Genomic DNA, 24,437 nt, shown 5'->3' with positions numbered 1-24,437 from the left:
TCCTGCACAAAATAATGAAGCTGAGGGCCACACTTCTCATACTATTGACAGGTTAAAGATGAGTTTACTGGAACCACTACATCACAGGCATCTAGATTCCCCCTGTTGACAGCTCTGGTCTGAACTCTGAGCTCCTTTGCCTCATTGTATATATATATATATATATATATATATATATATATATATATATATATATATATATATATATATATATATATATATATATACATTGTATTATATATATATATATATATATATATATATATATATATATATATATATATATATATATATATATATATATATATATATTGTATATATGTAACCGCAGCTGCCAGATTTTCCTTTGTGAATTTTACAGATTTTTTAACAGTATGCTGTCAGGAATAAAGTTACGAGAGGTATCACGGGGGTGGTACCTTACACATTTTACTTAAAGGGTCTATATTGGTATCTCAAAAGTATTTATTAGTACCTACAAACTTTAAGAGGAACACTTTTGTACTTTTTAGGTACAAAAATGTACCCTTGAGGTATTAATATGGACCTTATAGGTACAAATTTGTACCTTTTGAAAAGGTACCACCCCAGTGACAGCTCACATACCTTTATTTCTGAGAGTGTAATGTTAAATAACTCAAATATGTATAAACAAAAATTCATCTGGAAATCCAAAAAGTATCCATTTTTAAAACAGAATGTAAAATGTTTAGTTTTTCTGACACATTTTATGGAGTCTAGTCCCACCTGAACTCTGAGCTCCACTTCAACCTCCAGTCTCTTCTCCTCTCGCACCAACTGAGCATCAAAACGTTGAAGGAAGTTTTGTTGTTCATCTCGGTTTTGCCAAACTTCTGCAACACACAAGCAATATGGATGTGTAGATTTAAATATGGCAAAAAAGCATAAAAACACACAAGCAATGTGGATGTGTAGATTTAAATATGGCAAAAAAGTGTTTAAGTTACAAGCCTCACTATTACTGGCCAGACAGAATCTGTATTTAGTAAGAAAAATCAGATTATGCTAAATTACTTTGAGAGTATAGTAAATGCCACGTCAAATCCAATTTTGTAAACCAGGCTTACAATGCAAATCCAATTGGAACCGTTTGTAAGTCTCTCATATAATACATCCACTAAAAGACCTTACACTACAAACTGTATTGTACAATACACTGTAAATAAAATCTGTAATTTTACATTTTAAAAACGTAAAATTGATGGCTGTCATTTTTCGTAGAATAATTTATACTAAACTACAGAAATTTCGTTATATTTAAACCCCAGCTGCCGGAAAAAAAAGTAAAATTATAATTTTTTTTATAGTGTACATAGATCATATGTACATAAATCACATGTGCATATTGTACATAAATCATACACAGTATTGTATACTGAATAATTGTAATTTATTCATTTTTTAAAAATAATTTCAGTAATATTATTGAATAATATGTTAATGTTTACAGTCAAGCCTGAAATTATTCACTCCTGAGGGTATGAATAATTTCGGGCTTGGCTATAAACATTCACATATTACAGTTTTTCTTGTTTGCTTTGACATGGTTAAAGAAACTAGGTTCCACTTCATTTTCATTATCACTATTTCAGCATTGCAGAAGACAATTCGTTGCAAAAGTGAAAGCCTTTCTCGTTGGGTTGACACATTTTCCCCACAATTTTTCAAAACAGTCAGCACGTCATTCAAGCGGTCCAAACTTCATTGTTTTAGCTATGGTAACCAAACAAAAACCATCTATTCCTAACCATTAGAAACTACCAAGAGCAGTATGAATTCACTGAAGCACTGGTTTGACACTCCACACAAATCTTCAATTAGCAATCAGTCTGCAAACCTTAAAAAGGTCTTCGAAGGTCTGTGTTGTTCTGTGCCAGCATGAATGGAGGAGGTCAATAGTGCCTATGTTCTATACTCCCAATAGATTTGACTGTATATTTGTTTACATATGTTTTCTCTGATATTTACAGTATTTTATTACTTTTGTCTGTTTTTTTACAGTATTACTGTTTTCAGCCACAGTTTACAGTTTTTCTAGTTTGCTTTGACCTGGTTAAAGAAACTAGTTTCCTCTTCATTTTCATTATCACTATACCAGCAGAGCAGAGGACCGGTCTTGCAAATGTGTAAACCCTTTCTCATTGGGTTGACACATTTTCCCCACCATTTTTCCAAACAGTTAACACAGATGTCATTCAAGCAGTCCAAACTCCATTGTTTTAGTTTTGGTAACCAAACAGAATCCATCTATTCCTAACTATTAAAAACTGCCAACATCAGTATGAAATCACTGAAGCACCGGTTTGACACTCCTTCACACAAATCTTCAATTAGCCATCATTCTGCAAACCTTATAAAAACGATGGAAGGTCTGTGTTGTTCTGTGCCAGCATTGATGGAGGAGGTCAATATGGCTATGTCCTATACTCCCAATAGATTTGACTGTATATTAGTTTACATGTGTTTTCTCTAATATTTACAGTATTTTATTACTTTTGTCTGTTTTTTTATATACAGTATTTCAGTTTTCAGCCACAGTTTGAAAAATGTCATGAATTCAATATATATTCAATCAAAGCACATCTTATTCTTGATCCAATTCTTTGCAAAAAGGCGAATTTGACAGCCCAAATAGAGACAACAAATGCCATTGGCTATAAGCTACAATGGCAAGCAATGGTGGTGCATTTTGAGTTCTGTATTTGTATTTTGTTGTCTATTGTGTAATGATTAATTGAAAGAGCTCATATACTTGTTTGCAAGTTGTGTAGTTTGAAGGTAAAACTAGCTTTTGTTGCATATGTTAAATGTTTTGACACGATATGTGCCTTTTGCAAGCAAAATGTGTCATTTTGACCATGAGTGCCGCTGTTTAGGCCTGTGTGTTAACTGTTTTGAAAATGTGGAGTTTCAGTTGACAACTGCATCCAAGCAATCAAGAAAAACTGTAAAAAATGTCATAAATTCAATTTAAATTTAATCAAAGCATTTCTTATTCTGCATTCAATTCTTTGCAAAAAGGCAAATTTGGCAGTCCAAATAGAAAGACAACAAATGGCATTGGCAATAGGCTACAATGGCAAGCAATGGTGCTCTGATTCACACCTATGTTCTTATGTACATTCATATGTATTTTGTATTTTGTTGTCCATTGTGTAATGATTAATTAAAAGAGCTCATATACTTGTTTGCAAGTTGTGTTGTTTGAAGGTAAAACTAGCTTTTGTTGCATATTTTTAATGTTTTGACACAGTATGTGCGTTTTGCAAGCAAAATGTGTCAGTTTGACAATGAGTGCGGCTGTTTAGGCCTGCGTGTTAACTGTTTTGAAAATGTGGAGTTTCAGTTGACGGCTGCATCAAAGCAATCAAGAAAAACTGTATTCATTAATATCACTGAAATAATTAAAAAATACCTGAACATACATAAATAGATAAATAGACTCAATGATTGGCTAAAAAAAATTTGTGGCCTAAAATTTATATGATTACAGATTTTTTGTTGGTGTATACCCTTTAACACAAAGCGGTTTCCTGGTTTAGTATCTCCTTGTTTGACCCTTGCCTTGCCAACTGTATTGAACATTTGCCTGTCATCCATGTTTCCGGACTTCCTTGTATGTACACATTTGCTCCTGTTTAACCAGTGCCTGCTTGATTGAAGTTAATAAATTGTGTTTGGACCATCACCTCTGTTGTTACTCCGACCCCCTTGTTACAAAAAGTTAGTTTCATGATCAATTTATGCACTTTAGGAAGCTTCAAAATAAAAGCCACTATTCAACACATTTATAGAGGATTAAAGAGCCAGGATAAAATGTAAAACTACAAAAGTTTTGTGAGTTTGTCTCACAAAAGTCATGTACCTCAATGGTTTAAAGGTGAGTAAATTGAGGTAATTTTCGTTTTTTGGTTGAATATTACTTTAAGCAGCAAATTAGTTTATTGAGGCAAATCCCTGCTAAAAAAATACAGCTTAAACCAGCCTAGGATTGTTGGCTGGTTTTAGCTGGTCGGCCAGCCTGGTTTTAGAGGGGTTTTGGCCACTTCCAGGCTAGTTTCCAGCCATTTAGATGACCAGCTAAAACCAGCTTGACTAGCCTAGGCAGGCTGGGAGCCCAGCCAAAACCAGCTTCGTCCAGCTTAAACCAGGATGGTTTTAGCTGGTCACTTTCCGGCCTGACCAGCTAAGACCAGGCTGGAAATGGCTGGAAACCAGCCTGGAAGTGGCCAAAACCCGTCTAAAACCAGGCTGGTTGACTAGCTAAAACCAACCAACCATCCTAGGCTGGTTTAAGCTGGATTTTTCAGCAGGGATGGTTTATTGTTAGTGATAATTGTACCTTAAAATGAAGTGTGACCAAAACTTGAGTTATACATGTCAGACAATGACTCTCAATATTTTTAGCAGCTCAAAACCATGGTGTGTCTAAAATCACATATTAAATATGCCCAAAATTCATGCCCACTATGTAATCACATCGTCAGTGTCACATGACCAACCAGTGTTAGTTGATGTCTTACTTCCATTCATAAATTCTCTCTGTTGTCCTCATGGGAGAGTATTATGTTTACTGAATGAGCACTTCAGAATCATCGTGGAAGTAGGAAGTCTGTCATAAGGGCACTTCTCGCCTATTGTTTTTGGAATACTATTTAGACATATTACTGCTTTTCACAGGCTACATACAGTAGTAGAAAAGTATATGAATTTGGATCCAGCGAGTGTCTTCTAGTCCACCACTGTAAATTTAATCATCAAGTTAAAACACGTAATGCACTTTAGGTCACAGTTTTCAGACATTTTCCCAAAGTAACAACAGTAACCTTTTCAAAAACATTTAAAGGCAACCATTTTTAAAAAAGTATGCCTTTTCATAGCCTAAAATATGAAAGCGGATGACAAAAACTGTATTAAAATGTTTCTGGTTATAGTAGAAAATGGTTCCGTATACAACAGCACATGGCGAAAACAGTGCTAATCAGATCATACCATTGGGAAGCCATCATTATACTTAACCAAACATTCATTCAGAACAGCAAAACATACATATTCTGACACGTGAAAACAAATTCAAGCTGAACACAAAGCATCAAAGTAAAGTCAGGAGAACATCAGTCAGCGCTGTGTCTAAAGGAGGAAACAATTCTGAGAGAGGTCTGGTCGGCCTCAGTTGTAGCTCCTGCGTGTGGAGCGCAGAGGAAGCACAGGTGCTGCAGTCTGGCTGAGAACGCAGCGTCTGATTGTACTCCGTGCTGCGCTCTCACGCGCCATATCCTGGCAGGAAGTCCATTTCCACCAACTTCCTGTCCCGACTTAAGGCAATACGCCAGGTTGATTTGGAAACTGGGATAGAATTGAATGGCAGGGCCTGGTTTCACAAAGAGTCTGAAGTTGTTTTCTATGGTGGCAGATCAGTCTCAAAAATAATACATTTACAATAAAACTTCATACATGAGCTGAACAATAAACATGTGCAAAATCCAATTTGTAAATTCAAAACACAATTCATAATTAAAACACACAATTCGTCAACTCACAAGTAAAACTTATGAACATTTTCGCCAAATTAATTGGATTTGTGTAGATTATGTATCGTGTTTTGAATGCACAAATTGGATTTGCATATTTTTTAACAGTATTTTCTATTTACAAATTAAATGTGCGTGTTTTTGAATTATGTTTTCAATTCATGAATATGATTTGTGTTTACGAATTGGAATTATGTATTTTAGAATGGTGTTTTGAATTAACGAATTGGATTTGTCTATTTTTGAATCGTGGTTTAAATCTACAAATTGGATTTGCAAAATTTTTGAATCATGTTTTGAATTTACGAATTGAATTTGTGTACTTATGAATCGTGTTTTGAATTTACAAAATGGTTTTGTAATTCATGAATTTTGTTTTGAATTTACGAATTGAATTCGTGTATTTTTGATATCATGTTTTGAATCAACGAATTGGGTTTTGTAAATGTGAATTGTGTTGTGGATGTATAAATTATGTTTTTTAAACAATTTATATTAGAGACTGATCTGTCTTAATTGTTTTCTCATTTTTTGTATTTGCATATCATGGAGATAGAAAGAAATTAACCGCAAACTTAATCCAACATGCGTCTCAGGATCAAAGCACACACACACACACACACACACACACACACACACACACACACACACACACACACACACACACAATCACACACACACACACACACACACACACACACACACACACACACACACACACACACACACACACACACACACACACACACACACACACACACACACAAAAATATTCAAAATTGAATTAGAGCTGATAGAAGTCAAAATCGCTTGGAATAACTGTGTAAAAGTATTCATAAAAAGCCAGGATTGTGAACGTCAAATTAACTTGATTATTATTTTTACATTCCAGTTTAGTTCCTAAAGTTAATAAAAACTACTTACTTCGATCAATCACTGTGCTTCGGCATCATCCCTGATTTATCAGGGGTTGCCACAGTGCAATGAACCACCAACTGTGTTTTTTTCTATTTTGATAAAATGACGGATACAACTAGAACTGGTTTCATTTTGAATACAAAGGATATTTTGGAGGATATTTAAGTTCAAATGGAATGCAAAATACATAAAATATGTTCAAAATGATGTCCCTGTCTTAGCCTGATACACTATTCACCAAATCTACAATTATGATATAAATTTTTTTTATAAATTTTGTCTGGTCAGAAATAATGACAAGTTCCTGGCTTAGGTTATTTGTTTTTCACATTTTTGTCATGTCAGTAAGAAAAAAAAAAACCCAACAACAACCAAACCTCTGCCCAGAAATATGCACATACTCGAATTGTAATAAGAGAGGGAATATAACTTCGAAATAAGTCAAAACAAGATCAGATCACAACAAATGATTTGACACTCTTTTCTGATATACAGTACGATTTACTAGGAAGTTCATACTTTAAGCGGGTAGCAGAACAGATCTACTTTGATCCACCACGAACATTCCTCCAATCATCAGATACATCTGCAAAGAAGTGACATACAACTGACCCCTCTTCAATAACGTGCATTTTTAACATTTCAAACATATGAAAAAATGGTCTAAAAGTGCACATTCAAAGTACACTACATGACAAAAGTCTTGTCGCCTATGCACGTTTTAGGAACAACAAATAATAAATTGACTTCTAGTTGATTATTTGATATCAGAAGTGGCTTATATAAAAGGCAAAGACCTCTAGATTAGGCTAATTTTAAATCATGATTTCTATTTATTTAAGTAGGACCGTACGGTCTGACTTTGCTTAGACAAAACTTTTGTCACTTAAATAATGCACAGTATGGAATATAAAGTCATGGTGCAGTGGAAAAAGAATTTATATTGTGTATGACTCCCATGAGCTTGGAGGACTGCATCCATACATCTGCAATGACTCAAATAACTTATTAATGAAGTCATCTGGAATGGCAAAGAAAGTGTTCTTGCTGGACTTTGGATTCATCTTCAATGCCTCCTCCATCTTACCCCAGACATGCTCAATAATGTTCATGTCTGGTGACTGGAGTACCTTGATCTTCTTTGCTTTCAGGAACTTTGATGTGAAGGCTGAAATATGAGAATTAGCGCCATCCTGCTAACTAATTTGCCCTCTTCTGTGGTTTGCAATGTAATGGGCAGCACAAATGTCTTGTTACCTCAGGCTGTTGATGTTGTCATCCACTCTGCAGATCTCTCACACGCCCCCATACTGAATGTAACCCCAAATCATGATTTTTCCTTCTCCAAACTTGACTGATTTGTATGAGAATCTTGAGTCCATACGGGTTCCAATAGATCTTCTGCAGTATTTGTGATGATTGGGATGCAGTTCAACAGATTATTCATCAGAAAAACATCTACCTTCTGCCACTTTTCAAAATAATCTATCAGAAGTCGTTATTATGTGTTGCTCTTAAAACTGGGATTAAATAAAAATTAATTAAAAGAGATGGAATAACACAAAGAAGATCGTTTTTTCAAGAAAATATTTGAGAATAAACTCTACCTGTCAGGTTAACAATCATTTTCCTAAATGTTTTTATTAAGAAATTTGACTATATTATATTAACCCTAAACCCTTTTGCTTATCTTTGTTATTCAAATAAATACAATTTTAATCCAATAAGCTTCCTGTACTCTGATGCTTCAGATGAAATAAAAAAATAAACCCACATGAATTGAGTTGCTTAATCCATTTTCTTCTGAAGTAACAAGTTCACTTTACATCATGAAAAGATTTGATTTGGATATTTTTTGACATTAAAAACATCCCAGTCCCTATATCCTTTTTGGCATGTTGGCAACTTAACACAATGATTTAACATTAGGCAGTCATTCAAGAAGAAAACTCAAATGGGCTGTTCTGATTACCAGTGCACATAACAAAAAACAAACAAAACAAAACAAACAAACAAAAAAACTGATGAAAGAAAGCCAAGATGAAATCAAGAAGACCAACACAAAGACCCTAATCATTTTACATGTTTATGTTAAGTGGAAACAACTCCATTTGATTTATCAGGGGTTGCCACAGTGGAATGAACCACCAATTACTCGGACATATGTTTTTTATGTGGATAAAATGGCGAACACAATTAAATCTGAAGTGTCAATTTAAATATAAGGATATTTTGGTGGATATTTCACTTGAAATGGAATGCAAAATATATAAAATATGTTCAAAATGATGTTCGTATCTTAACCTGATTTAAACACAATAAAGTAACATTTATTATCACTGAGTCCATTGCAAAATCAACAAAAAGTTGCAAATCTTTTGCGATCCTGGAAAATTCTTATTTAAACACAAAATTATTATAAAAAATTTAAATAATCTCATAAAACATCCAGTTCAATACCATATAATCAAATTATATTTATTTTAGTTTAGAATTTATTGCTTTACATACGCACACACATGTATTTGAGTGTCTCTCGAAAAATTACGTCTTACCTGCACCCTCACAATCATTACATTACATGAAGTGCGGGGTAATGTTTTGCCAGCTGTGCAGTAAGCAGATGTAGATGAAGCTCAAGTGATTTTTGGATTAGACATCCTGTGGCACAAATTGTGCGTTTTGTGCATTTGATGTGCTTCAGACTGCAAAAAAGTGCTAGCAAACATCTAACAAATGGAGCAATGGAACAGACCGAAAAGCAAGCAGTTTACAATGATGGAGAATGGTTCAAGGATGATGGTCGTTGGACGTGACCGAATTGAAGGAAATTATTTGTGCTTTACATGTATTGCTGGTTTTATGATCTGTGTAAAATCAATAAATGTTTTCGTTTAACTCTTATCCTGCAATTAACAATAGAAAACGTCCCCCTGCCATTAAAGAGCCCATATTATGGGTTTTTGAAAATTCCCCTCCATGTAGTGTGTAACAAAGCTCTAAGTGAAGTGAAGTATCCAGCTAAGGCTGAAATCTGTAAGAATACAGTGTTTAAAACGGTTGATTCATCTACAAAAGAGTCGACTCATAGTGCTTCAAACGAGTCGCCTTGATACCGATTCATTAGGTGTTTCGCCATGACGTACGAACGAAACCAAGTTATTCACATGCACGCGCAAACCCGGGAGATTTCAAACCTGAGGCCCCGCCCTATGACGCAGAAACCCAGACACACACACACACCCACAAACACACGCACACCCACAAACACACGCACACAAACATGCTGGTCGATTGAAGTCACACTGCAGATGGATATTATATTGAGTCTCTACCCAAAGATGAAACATCAGCATTATAACCAAGCAGTTGGAAACTTCTGGAAGCTACATGCTACAAAGAATACTTCATCTGACTTTGTTAAAGGAAGGATCAGTAAAGAGCAACTTACTGATGGACGTCAGGATGGATTTTTCTTCCTCCATTTCTCAAGTGTAAGTACGTGTGATTAAAGTTGCCTCGTTGACTCTAGCTTGCAAATGTATTTAGTTGTGATTTGTTACTTGTAACCGTGTGTAATGTATCAGGTTAACTGGCTATATTCTCTTATCGCGTGCAAAGTCACGTTAAAAACGCGACGCGTGCTGCTTTGTTTATGGAGCTCCGTGCTAGAGTTCTGCTCCCGCGATTTATTCGGAAATTTATTCCCGCGCCGCAGAAATCTGGCGCGGGGACAGCCGCGGGAATAAATTTCCGAATAAATCGCGGTAGCGGTCGGTAACGGGTTTAATTTGGGACGGGAGCGGGCTGTCTAGCAATATCACGGATATTGCTATGCGAATTAGAAAGAGAGAGTCTGCTTGGTGCTTGTGTGTGTGTTAGTGCGCACGCGCGCGTATGAGAGAGAGAGCGAGCGAACGAGCTTTGTGTGCTTGGTGCTGTGTGTGTGTGTTTATACAGACAGCTTGGCTGTCTGGACTGTATACTGGGTGATTTTTGGTTGTGTTCTCCGCTCTAGCGGGATCGGGCGCGGCGGGCAGAAAACGGAGCGGGTTCTCAGGCTAAAACCTGGCGGGTGCGGGCGGAAGCAGGAGCGTTGTCGTCCGGAGGTGTGTGTGTGTGTTTTTGTGTGTGTGTGGCAGCTAAAATCCACGCCTACACTATCGAGCGTGTATGAACTGTGATTACTTTTTATATTGCTGATTGGCTATTGGCCATTTCACTCTCTGACTGAAGGCAGTTGACCAATCGCGACAGACTGTCATCGGTCCAATCAGCGCAGATTAGCTTCGCGCTAAGGAGGGGTTCGGGAACAAATGAATCACTGGACGATTCATACGGGAGTCGCTGGGATAATTAGGTAAAAATAAATGCAGATTATAAGACCATGAAAGTGTTTTTTGACCTTGCATGCATATTAGACTGTTGTTGGAGACCCTTACAACCAAGATATGACCCTATTTCATGTATAATATGGGCTCTTCAAAGAGTTTTAAAGCAATCCATGTTTTAGGTTTATTATGGTAGGGGAAGCCCTAAAAAGAGTTATACAACTTTCCTTTGCAGACATCCCAAGTCTCCTGAAAGTTGTGGGAGTATCCCGCAAATGCATAGAGACTACCGCCCGGTCCTTAAATACGTTGCACACCCCTCTCTCAACCGCATCCCTCCTAGCTCTTCAGGTATGTCGCGCGCAATTTACCCCCACCTCTCTTTAGGGATGTCGCGTTGCGCGCAACTTACCCCCACCGCTCTTCAGGTACGTCGCACGTAACTCAACCCCATTACTCTTCAGGTATGTCGCTTTGCACACGTCCCCCTACTCAGATACGTCGCTCACTCAAGTCTTTAGAAGTTTCTAGAAAAATATCTAGTAATATATTATTTACTCTCATTATGGCAAGATAAAATAAATCAGTTATTATAAATGAGTTATTAAAACTGTTATGTTTAATAATGTGTTGAAAAAAATCTTCTCTCCGTTAAACAGAAATTGGGGAAAAAAATAAAAAGTGGGCTAATAATTCAGTGGGTACTGAATTATTTTAAAAATAAATAAATAAATAATATATATATATATATATATATATATATATATATATATATATATATATATATATATATATATACATAAACCACCACGAAATCAGTCATTTTTATGGCAAAAAAATCTGATTCAGTAATATTTTACTGAACATTTAAAATGTAAAAGCTTCGTTTGCAGTTTGTATTTTCCATACACCGATGAAGGATGAATACAGACTACTACCAGTTACTGGTATAAACAAATATTGGTATTTCTTCCAATACTGATGCAGAAGGCTACTAATTATTTAAAGACATTTTGATGTGTCCAATGCTTCAAAGATGATTTTACAAACCAGGGTGAAATAATTTTCATTTCAACATCTTTCTGTAGTAATTCAGAAAATTCCAACTATCCAATTAAACTTCCAGTCATTTTTGGCTATACCATTTGAGGCACCTACTCACGAATTGAAGCCAATTCCTAAATTCTGAATTTTAAGCAACTCAATTAAGCGAGCTGTCAAGTTCACACAGAGGTCAAAGGGCACTGATTTTAAAGCTCACCCTGGTGGAACCTAAAAATAAGCATCGAACTTTGAAATGAGATCCCTGGCCGAGGTCGGAGGTCAAACTGTCGTCCACAAAGCCTCCTTTTCAAAGTCACATTTTCAAAACATCCCGGGGCAATACGATCCACATAATTGCCTCACTCCTTCAGAGGGATGCATTGACGCAGCCTGGCCTGTTTGTTTAAAGACAACATCCACCTAACTCCCCTGAAAACACACCACTGCTAGGGGTCAGCTTTTTAAACCCTCTTTATTGGCACAGAAGACCTCTGAGAATGGTCCAACCCCACACAGTGCAATAACAACGGACACTACTGTGGATATACAGGAAAGCAGCAACATTTCTCCAGACATGACAGCCAGTTTTGTGGGAAAGGGGGGCAGCCACACACATCTGTTCTGACTGAATGTGGTGTAAATAAAGCACATTTGCCACCCACCATATGGAGATTGAGTGAAAAAACATTTTAGAAGAAGAGGGTGGTCAGCTGTATCCACTCCGCTAGGCTCCGAAGCGGCCTGTTACCTTCATGGTATGGTCTCCGTTACCATTTGGGAGGATTTGTATGCCGGTCAGTCTGCAGAGATGTTCTGCCAGCCTGTTTTGCCTATTTGTCCCGGTTATTCAGCACACAGTGAGAAACAGACACTTCCTTAAAGGGAAAGTTCACCCACTTACTCACTATTTACTCACCCTGGTGTGCCTCCAAACTTTTTTTTGTTCTGTTGAACACTATTTTGATAAAAGCTGAAGACTTGTTGCCATTGACTTCCATTGTAGAAAATACAATTACGAGCTGGATGATATTGGAAAAGTCTAACACTGCCATATTTCGTTAGTCTGCAATTTAGTAATATAGTAAAGTTAGTATTCATATGTTGCGATATGAATACAATTTCAACAGATGACTTGAATATCTCTACGGAATGGACCGGCAACTATTCTGTCATATGTTTTACGCAGTGAAAACATGGCATGTTTTTCAGCCGCATATTCAGGTACAATAATTGAAAGTTAAAACTAATTCAACAAAATCAGAATCATACCTAATGTACAACTCCTTATGCCTAATGCTTTTTTTTGTCAAAAAAGATTTTACTGAAGGCAAAGATTCAGGAAAAAGGATTCTCTGTTTAACGTATTTTGTCGACATATTACATAAGCAAAAAAATTAATTAAAAAATGAATTAAAAAATGCAATAAAAAGATAATAATAAATAAAAACACACCCACAAAGCAAGCCCTTCCCAAAAACTTGTTTGCAAAGACCTGTTTGAACAACAGGGAATGATGAAAAGGAGTATTAAAACGTTATATACAATCATGCATTAGTCCTCAAGGTTTTTGTCAAGGTAACAGATAAAAAGATGCCAGATTTAGTCAAATTGCTTGATTTGTCTTTTCTAACCAACATAGGCTTATTCTGAAAATGTAGTCCTATATACAGATCTCAATTGGTGCTTTTGAAAACACTAACGGTTGGGTTTAGGTAGAAAGGAGTAAGTCAGTTAGTCGACAGCACCCTCCAATGCAGGCACGAATGCCACTTGCGAGAGAAATTAGAGATTTCAAAAGTGCACACAGCGGCCTCTGATGGATTCGGAAAAACAAAAACTGCAAAACAGCTCCTGGAACTTATTTGGTACTTTCCAGAAATGTATAAAGGGGTATGTTTTCATAATGAGCTTAGGTTGTTTCAAACAGTAACTAATTAGCTCCAAATGTAACGTAGAAGTCATTTCTCCAAGCTAAAATATACATGTAGGGGACTCCTTTTTCCCCAAAACAGTATCAATAGCTTCTTGGTTGTAGTTAAACTGTATGAGAGCAATTTGCCAAATGCCTTTAAAATCCCTACAGACACAGGCCTGACATACAAATGGTAAATTATAATACAGACTCAACATTGCATACCCTGCGATGTAACTATTGCAAATGATCTCATTGCAATATCAATGCTGAAATGATATATTGTGCAGTCCTAACAAATAATATTAAGGTCAATAGTTACAGCTTTCCAGCTTTCTTTAAAATATCTTCTTTTGTGTTCAACAGAATAGGTTCTAAACAAGTGACATATGTTTAAACAATGATAAAATTGTATTTTTTAAATTCAAACTATCCCTTTAACAAAGCTCTCTTCTGCCAAGCGACTGAAATGAAATCCATCGGTCACATCCAACAAGTGCGCCGTGACACTGGGATGCAGGAAGGGAAGGAGTGAGGGAAATGGAGCAAGATGGAAGTAAGAGCCAGACAAGCCCAAGCATGCAATCTTAATCTTACCCCGAGTACTACAAATGGCCATTTCTTAATCGCAGTGCGGGTGACTTTCCCAACAGAGCTTGTCCCTCTGAGGATTATGCTGGCTATCGTCTGATTCTGGGTAAATACGGTGCTCACCTTTCCGCCTCATTACAACTAAATAAACCCACCGCATGATCATATCCCAATTACCGACAGCTGATAAAACAGTGTGCTGCCGATTAACTTGCACAGCAAAGACCCTCGGCTCTAATTAGTTGTCTCACAGGAAGGATGTAGGACATGGATTTTAGCATGCTGGTCTGCTGAACATATCGTACAAATCTTTCAGCAGCTCAGAATGGTCGATCATGCTGTTTATTGTGACATAAAGACTATTTTAGTCTTATTTTTAAGTTGGGAAAGTGCAGACCTTTATACCTTTGCAAATATACCTTTGCATTATTTTAAAGGGGTGGTCCAGAATGTAATTTTAAAGCTTGGTTGTGTTTATAAGACGCAAAGAAATGTGTGCTCATGTTTTACTTGAAGGAAATCAAGTTATTTTTTCATAAATCTCATTGATTCTATACAGCTACTCAGCTAACATGAAAACAACTGAAATATTTTCTAGTTCATCTGAAAGGCCCGCACTCAAGTGACTCTGATTGGTCATCGTCATAATGTGCTGCGATTCGCAGATCGGCTCCACGTCACGCCCGTACAAGCATGCACTTTTCTGCTGTAAACAGTCAGTCAACCTCTTGCCTGCTCACTAAAATAAAATCTGACAAGTGTCTGTAACAAGTGAAAATGGGGTGTGACTCCTTTAAGAGACCTTTATTGTGTGTGTATGAATGTGTGAATTTTCTGTAGACATGTGTAACGTGCGGGGGACTTTCTTTTTCTTTCTCTCTGATGCTCGGATTGTTATTTTCTGTAGTATATTGGGACACTGCTGACTGAAGAATAAAGCACAAGATGTGGGATGCGACCTGTGTGAGCCTTGATTTTTTTTTCTGCTGCTACCACGAGTTAGGTGAGCTCTCCTGTATTTTTTTAACTTAACGCGTTAAACAACGTCTTTCACATATATCTGGAATATGCAGGTGTAAGTAATATGAATCATCCACATATCTTTTGCGACCTCATTATCTAAGATGTAAAACGCATAGAAAAGCTGCCTAAAGAGAAACATTGCAAAGTCTTGCACACACAGACAGAGGCTGCACGCGCCGGTGAAGTGTGTGTGTTTTTAGTAGTTTGACTGATAAATATTAATTTGTAGCTAAATCGTTTGAGGTGCAAAAAAGCATTTCCTGTTGTTTACATCGTTGCTACAGCATACCATTAGCGCTAGACACTGTACATGTCATGATCAATTTTAACAAATAAAAACACTTACAGGTTGTAGTTCACAGCTTCTGCTTTGAGGAGATTTTAACCGAATCCAGCACTGAACTGGAAGAGATTCTGGAGCTGTGTTTTGTCAAATCATGCTTGGTATGTATTTTATAATTCTCTGGAACATAATTCATATTGAACTGTAAGCACTATCTATGTGTTGTTTCCTTTGGAAGCCCAAATACAGAAACAGAGAAGCTCTGTGGAAACAGCAGCGTTTAGACGCATTTTAGCTCTGTCTCTGCTATAACATTACAGCGCCTCTGGCCACGGCCCTTAGCTGCGCAGTGTGTGTGCGCGGTAAAAAAACGTTTGTGATCTCACAAGGCCCGGAAATATTTTTTTGTAGTCCCCAAAATTCATTGTAGGCTTTGCTAAGCTTACTCTGTAAAAAACAAGATCTCCCTTTGCATTGAACTTAGAACTTTAGAACTTTTTACATTCAGAGATGTTGTTTATGTTCACACAGCTACATTGCACACCAACTAAAGTTTTAAATATGATATCGTAGTGGACCACACCTTTAATATAGTTTACTTAATAAAAAAAAAGACATTTGAACAACACAGGCACATTCTAAAAACCCCAATATATATTTTTGGAGATCGTAAATTACGTAGCCAGAAGTACGTATGCATTTTCGTCTTTAAAACGAATGCTTTTAGGGTGACACCGTTCCTTTTTGTGCCTACCAGCTGACCGATTACCTCCGTATAGACAGCTTTGCCGCTGTTACCAGTTTGTCCAATAGCTCTAGACTTAAAATGCAGAGAGGAGTTGACCATGATGGCAAGGTTCAAGTCTGGCAAAGAACGGTTCCAGAAAGCAGGTAAGACAAAAACAAAAGCCAAAAAATAAAATAAACAAGTAAAAAACAGGTTGAGATTGTGGTAAAATCTGAGAACGTGGTAAAAATCAGACGAGGGCTTTTCTCTTTCTGGATTGCTTTTCAAAACTGTCAGTCATTCAGTCAGTCAGTCAACAGCGGCCTCTTGTGGATTTAGGTGAGAACAGCAGACACGAATGGCCCTCTCAAGAGAAATTTGAGATCTCAAAAAGCAAACACAGTGACCTCTGGTAGATTAACAAAAAAAAAAAAAAAAAAAAATTGGGACGTATTTGGTGCTCACCAGAAATGTATTAAAGTGGTAGGTTTTCAGAATAAGCCTGGGTTGTCTTTGAACGGCGGAAAGCTGACATTAACCAAGTCAATAGCTAGTGTCAACTGTGCATTTCCCAATTCCCATTGCATTTTTCAAAACAAAAGTACAACAAAACAAACAAACAAAACATTTACATAACGCAGTCACAAAATTCATAATACTTAAAATGTCCTTAACCTCTACAAAACATTCTACTTATTATTCAAAAGATGAAATGCATATAGCACAAATATTTGTTTATAGATTGCTTTATGTGCCACCTATAACGTCCAGGTGGTAACAAATCAAAGGCCTGATTTAAAGGGAGCATTGTTTAGCCATGTTAGCATTGTTTAACCATGTTAGCATTGTTTAGCCATGTTAGCCTCACTTCTTTAAAACATAGCAAAAGTTTATTAAAGCATAATAAAGGTTTAAATTGAAAATTTTTACTAAATTTCATAGTTTCAGTCTAAACATTTTTTGGGTTTGAAAGTCAAAGTATTCTTAAATTTAGCATTAGCATTTAGCATTTTACTGCATCAGTGTTATACTGCAGATTTGTGCAAAAACTGATTTTTGCTATATGTTTTCATCTTTTATATATGAAGATGTGTATACCTTCATACAATTTGGTACACTTCTACTTCTATGGGTTGAGAAAATGCTAACAATAATTATAAACTTTTCATAATTTATAAAGTTGCCTTTTTTCTATGGGTGATGTTGATGGCAGCAGTTTAGTTAACTATAAATATAGTACATACAAGCACCACATTGTGAAAAAGACTACTATTTACTTTTACTTGGCTATGTCCAATATTTGGGAAGTAGGCTCGGATCTCTGCTCCTCATTACACCTTTAAGCTTTGTTCCTCAGGAATGTAACCCTTTGCTCCACCGGCTGAACAAGGTGCCATTTGGAGGAAAATCCAAGTGAAAAGATTTAAGCAGTTTTGACTGGGCATATAATTGCTTCCTGCTAGGTTACAGCTGCTTGCTGACGGATGATTTTTCCAGTCAAAAGTCATTTGTACACACACAAAGTAATGTGATGTATATATTCAAATAGATGTCCCGTGACAAAAGAAGGAGTGGGGAGGAAAATTTGGCACAGCACAACAGCAGCACTGCCAACTACAGCATCCAAATGATCTTGTATTGCATCATTGCAAACTGCCATATTACAGCATTCAATTTACTTACTTGTATGGTATAATTATGAAAGGTTTGGCAGATGTTGTGAGAGTAAATGAACTCCATGTGTTGTATAATATTAGCTAAACTGTACATATATTTGAAGTGTATTTATATAGGTGATAGGAGTGAACTAATAAAATAATGAACATAATAAATAAAACAATGAAACCATGTTTTAACCTCAGTTTAGAGAAGACTACTACCACATAAACCTTTACAGCTGCAAAACGTGCAGTGTGAAAACTGCAACAGTATCCATTCCAATGCACTGCAGCTGTTGCCCAGTGACAGCAGCTTAGTTCAAGTTGCAGCACAGCTGTCAGTCAAACCAGTTGTTGTACTGATCTGACATACTGTTGAATTGAGCTTTACACGTATTGCTCTATACTGACTAAATGTATGCTAAATGTTGGCATGACATAAAAGATGAATGAATGAAAGAGTGACACAGCTTCAATATAAAGTAAATGTAGATATTGGAGCATATTTATTCTGCATTTTAAGAGGTTTGTTTCCTGTTCGTGCTCTGTTAAAATACATATTCACCTATCACTTGAGAGTTTTAAATGTTCATAGAGATCAAAAATACATCAATATGAATTACTCTTATGGCAACTTTTTAATTTAGTGGCTAAATCGTATGAACTTGTATGATCTCATTCATACAGTTTAATACGATTTGCTCATCCCCCAGTGATGGTTGGGTTTAGGGTTGGGGTTTGGTGCCATACCTCCTTTTAAAAATCTTAACTTTTCATACAACTGATGTCAAATGAATTGAACTATAAAATAGTTACAATTCCTCACAATTAGACAGTTTAATCCAAGTCTTCTAAAGAAAAAAATATTGCTTTATATCATGAGCAAACTTAATTTAGGAACTATTTCACATATAAACAAAGATCAATGAACATAACAATATGACCATACCAGCTTAAAGGGGGGCACACCTCATTAGTTTTTGTAAAAGCCCAATGATTCTCATTTGTTCTCACACATCAAGCAAGCAAGCACAAACTTTAGTGATTAAATCTGAATGTTGTAAACTCTGTGTGCTGATCAAAGTTATATCTGTTCATACATTCTCAGAAATAGAGGTACATGAGCTGTTACTGGGGCAGTACCTTTTCAAAAGGTACATATTTGTACCTGAAGGGTCTATAATGGTAACTCAAAGGTACTTTTTAGTTACATTTGGGTACGAATATGCACTTTTTAGGTACCACTATAGACTATTTGGGTACAAATATGTATCTTTTAAAAAGATACTGCTCCAGTGACAGCTCCTGTACTTTAATTCTGAGAGTGTATAAAGTGGCCATGTCTCCCCAGAAGACTCATTTTGAACCAATCTATTCATATTTCAGACCGAAAGAAATTTGCCAGATTTGATTAAAATCTTCATTTGTTTTCTGAATGTTAACAAATTATTGGTCACACTTTATTTTAATGTACATTTCATGCTACTAACAAACCTTAAACTAAGACTTTTAGCTCAGTAAACTACTAATTAGCTGCTAATTAATAATCGGTAAGGAAGTAGTTGGGTTTAGGTATTAGGTAGGATTAGGGATGTAAAATAAGATTATACTTTATACTTTCTAATAAATAGTTCATATCTTAATATCTTATTAGGCAGGTACAGTAATAAGCCAGTAGTAAATAGTGTGAATTGTTACTTTGACTAAAGTGTCATCTAAATGGCTTATTACGTTTGAAACAACATGTAGAGTAAATTCAAAACAGATTTTTTTTTGTTTTCGGGTGTGAGCTATCACTTTGTCCTCAGAACAACTTGTTCATGACATGATACTGTATCATATTACAGACTTGAAGTAATAACAAGATCACACACTAGATTGACTGCAGTTCATTTCTGCAAGACAGAGATTAAGGATTAAAGACCAACAGATGCGTCTTGACATCAGCTCATGTCTTGAGATGATTGCATGCGGAGAGCCTGAGTACAGAGAGAACTTCAGCAGATGTGAAGTGGGTGATGCGCTCTAGTGAACCTCTATGTTCTATGAAGAATGACAGACTCATTCAGAGTTACAAGCCGAACGCACATCTGTATGATAAATATGAGATTCAATGACTTAAAAAGACAGGTTTTCTTATCAGATCTTGATTTTAAAAGACACCTCAGACCTCCCCCAGGTAAATAAAATGCTACGTTGTACTTTACTGAACTTATTATAAAAAAAGAGTCAGGTAAACTCATATATGTTATCTAACTTTTTCAAACATTAGAGCTTTATACTACAAATATGTGCAAATAAAAATGAATACATTTTTAATTAAATAAATTCAAACTTCACAATAAAATTTTATTTTCATTTGTTTTGTAATTATATATATATATATATATATATATATATATATATATATATATATACATATATATATATATATATATATATATATAAATATATATATATATATATATATATATATATATATATATATATATATATATATATATATATATATATATATATATATATATATATATATATATATATATATATATATATATATATATATTGCACGTTCTTCCTGTGTTCATGTGTGTTTTATTCGGGTGCTCTTTTTTTTCCCCAAAGACATGTGGTATAACTGCATAAATAAAATTGGCTGTAGTGTGTGTGTGTGTGTGTGTGTGTGTGTGTGTGTGTGTGTGTGTGTGTGTGTGTGTGTGTGTGTGTGAATGAGAGAGTCAACTTTAATATTTAAGTTCACTAAACTTAAACCATGTGCATTATACTTGAATTATAAAGACCTATCAACATCATTCTTATTCACAACAATTTATCTAAGTTAACTAAACTGAGATTATGTCCATTATACATATATTATGAAGTCCTGTTACCTTTAACCTGAACTAGGACAACTTCACTATTTAAGTAAAGTAAACTTAACAATTTAATGTAGCACAAACACTTACTTTTTAAAGTTGAAAGTTGCTTTTTACAGTGCAGTCCTTTTCTGCCCTATGATAATGTGCATAAATTATAAATGAAACATTCATTAAACAGTAAAGAACAATGTGACATTAATCTCCTCACAGTCCATCAAATGGGATAGTTGACAAAAAAAAAAAGAAGAAAATTCTGTCCTGATTTTCTCACCCTTCCCTTATTACAAAACTATTTGAGATTCTTTCTCCTGTGAAGATATTCTGATAAAAGTTGGAAACCCGTAGCCATTAAACTCCATTGTTCTTGTTTTTCCTTTACTTGTCCAAAAGATTTGTGGTGATTTCTCTTTAAGTTGTAGACATGCTGTTTTGGGGTTTTATGCTAAATGAAACAATTTCCTTTGATAAATTCATGTTTCTGGATAAACCTCATGTTAACTGTTGCAAAATTTATATACATAATTGTAATTTTACTAAATGTAAACCCTATTTTATGATTTTTATGAAATGAGAATTGGAACTGTACTTAAACTATTTCAACATCTAATAATAAGAAAGCAGTTAAAACTTCTAAAATGTTTGCTATGTTTAATATTCTGTATTAGTTTTGATTACCTTCTCATGTGCCCTTTCATTTAGTTTTTCTTTCTTTCTTTCTTTCTTTCTTTCTTTCTTTCTTTCTTTCTTTCTTTCTTTCTTTCTTTCTTTCTTTCTTTCTTTCTTTCTTTCTTTCTTTTCTTTCTATATTCTTGTTATGCTATTTTAAATGTAATTCATATTTCCCTTGTGTAAAATAGTCATCTCTGTTCATGTATTTTTCTGATTTATATGCTTTTTAATTGCTAACTTGTTGTTCTTACAGTTCTACCGACATCAGTAGTTACTATTTCAGCACTTTTATATAAATATTTCTTATTTGTACAGATAAAAATTGCAACAATGCACATATTGCACATAAACCACATACAGTTGAAGTTAGAATTATTAGCCCCTCTGTTTATTTTTTCCCTAATTTCTGTTTAACGGAGAGAAGATTTTTGCAACACATTTCTAAACATAATAGTTTTAATAACTCATCTCTTATAACTGATTTATTTTATCTTTGCCATAATAACAGTAAATAATACTTGACTAGATACTTTTCAAGACACTTATACAGCTTAAAGTAACATTTCAATGCTTAACGACAGTAGGTTTATTAGGTTAACTAGGCAGGTTAGGGTAATTAGGCAAGTTATTGTATAACAATGATTTGTTTTGTAGACTATTGATAAAAAATATAGCTTAAAGGGACTTTAAAATGTTTTTAAAAAAATTAAAACTGCTTGTATTCTAGCCGAGATAAAACAAATAAGACTTTCTCTAGAAAAAAGAAATTTTACCTGAAATACTATGAAAATTTCCTTGCTCTGTTAAACATCTTTTGGAAAATATTTAAAATAAAAATAAAAACAAAGGACTAATAATTTTGACTTCGACTGTATACAAACTTTTTAAAATGTCATTCAGTGTTTTTGGGCTGATGTATGTACTTTATGTATCCTGAGCTCCTTAAAAAAATGTGTGCGCACACTTGGCGAATAAAGCTCATTTTGATTCTGTTTTTTCAAAATATCTTCTTTTGTGTTCAACAGAAAAAAAATAAAGTCACAGTGGCCCATAATGGAACCACCCGAGGGTGAGTAAAAAGTGAAGGAATTTTCATTTCTAGGTGAGCTGTGTCTTTAAAAGATAACTTATTAGAATGAACAAATTACATTTAGTAGACCACGAATAACACCTAAAATTCAGAAGATTCCTTCAAATGTTCTAAAAAGAGAAAATAATGAGGAAGAACAAATTTCAGGAGAGCTTTAGGCACAGTTAGGCTTGTGATACTAATTTCATCATAAATACCATCCACAATATTATTTTTCTAAAGCAGCCCACACTCAAAAAATGGTTTGTGTTGACAAGTAAGTTATTCAAACAACCTAATGCCAGAGATTTCTTTTGGGAAACTTCAGGTAAACTTCAATCCACTTAAATTTGTTACTTTAACTTAATCAATTTGTGTTGGGAACACTTGAATGAATTATGTGTAACCCTGTATTTTTACAGTAAAATGTACAGTCAGTTTTCACTATGTATTACTTATTTAAAATAATCAGTTTTATTTCTTTGGAATTGAAGTTCCCAAAATAGGAGGTGTAAACCATAATTTGAAACACAGTCGCATGCGAAAACATGTGGATCGATGGGTTTTAATGAAGCGGACCGGAACTAAAATGGGGTTCCCTGGGTTATAACACCCCCTGGTTTGTGATGAACAGTCCAGTTTGTTGATGGAAGTTCTCTAATCACTGAGCGCGTGCAACAGAGCAGGATGTTGTCATAGCAATCTATCCTAGAAATGTTAGACTGACATGTTTAGAATGGGTTTTTGCAGACCTCTGGTTCACCTGCTCCCCACTGACACAAACACTCTCAGACATGCAGAGAAACGTTCATGGTTTCGGAGGATCTGAGATCGAGCTCTCTCCACTGTGTTCATGGATCATTGGCTACTAGAAGTGCAGTCCAGTCTTTTCATTTCCTGTTGGAAGACCTTAAACCTCTACACAAACAGGAAGTACTGTCTCAGTCATTAACATGCATGTCTTGTCAAGAGGTTTCAGGGGTGACTTGATTGATTTGCTGTTCTAAGGGCAATGTTAAGGTTGAGTTATGGCTGCTAAACAAACACTCTCTTCACGCATTCACACATTGCCGAATAAGACCTAAGTAAAGCATCAGGCCAGGTAGGACAAATAATGTGTTAAAGCAATTTGTGTGACGGATATAAAAAATTCACTGTTAAAATAAATAGACATATTTTACATTGCCCTTTATTTATAGCGTTACACAATCACTACAGCAAATTCAATTATTAATAAATTATTTGGGTCATAAATGGAAATGAAAAATACCATATTACAGTAAAAAATAAAAACTTTAAATTCATCTACATTTATACAATATTTACCTTTAATTGTAAACTTTGTTTATCTGGATACACTCTTAGAAAACAAAAGGTACACGATGGTACAAATAATGTTCCTTGAGGAACAGTTTGTACCTTTGTAAAAGTTGTACCTCATATGGTACAGAAAAAGCCTCTTATGATACTGTTCTGTACCTTTTATGGTACGTCTGAAATAAGGGTACACAATTGTTCTCAAATTGGTACAAAAGGGTTGTACAACTCCTTCTTTATTACAATACCTAAAAAAATAAATGTTACTGGAAAGGCCAAGTGATTTTATGAATAATTTCCATATTAAAACATTACAATATATGATGCAATAATACAAAACAACTGGTAATACATAATAAAACTATAGGTATTGTAAACTAAACATTTAAGGCATTTTAAATAAATGTTTCGCAAGCATTTTAACACTGTTAAGTCTCTTGTCACTGTGGTGGTACCTTTATGGA

The 24,437-nt window shown here is 35.1% G+C and overlaps 1 protein-coding gene across 2 annotated transcripts in view; it reads right to left on the bottom strand.

Moving 5' to 3' along the window:
* The window catches only part of drc11 (dynein regulatory complex subunit 11), a 174,938-nt gene that overhangs the window by 112,110 nt on the left and 38,391 nt on the right, over positions 1-24,437 (bottom strand). For both annotated transcript variants that reach the window (XM_087255608.1, NM_001098731.3), the window contains 1 exon segment: positions 748-854. In XM_087255608.1, the coding sequence (XP_087111734.1) occupies positions 748-854 (107 nt within the window).

Source organism: Danio rerio, chromosome 6 (genome assembly GCF_052040795.2).
Source record: "Danio rerio strain M-AB ecotype USA chromosome 6, GRCz13ab, whole genome shotgun sequence".
NCBI classification, from domain to species: domain Eukaryota; kingdom Metazoa; phylum Chordata; class Actinopteri; order Cypriniformes; family Danionidae; genus Danio; species Danio rerio.
Note: the sequence above shows the minus strand (reverse complement) of the source record. Positions and strands in the feature narration are given on the sequence as shown.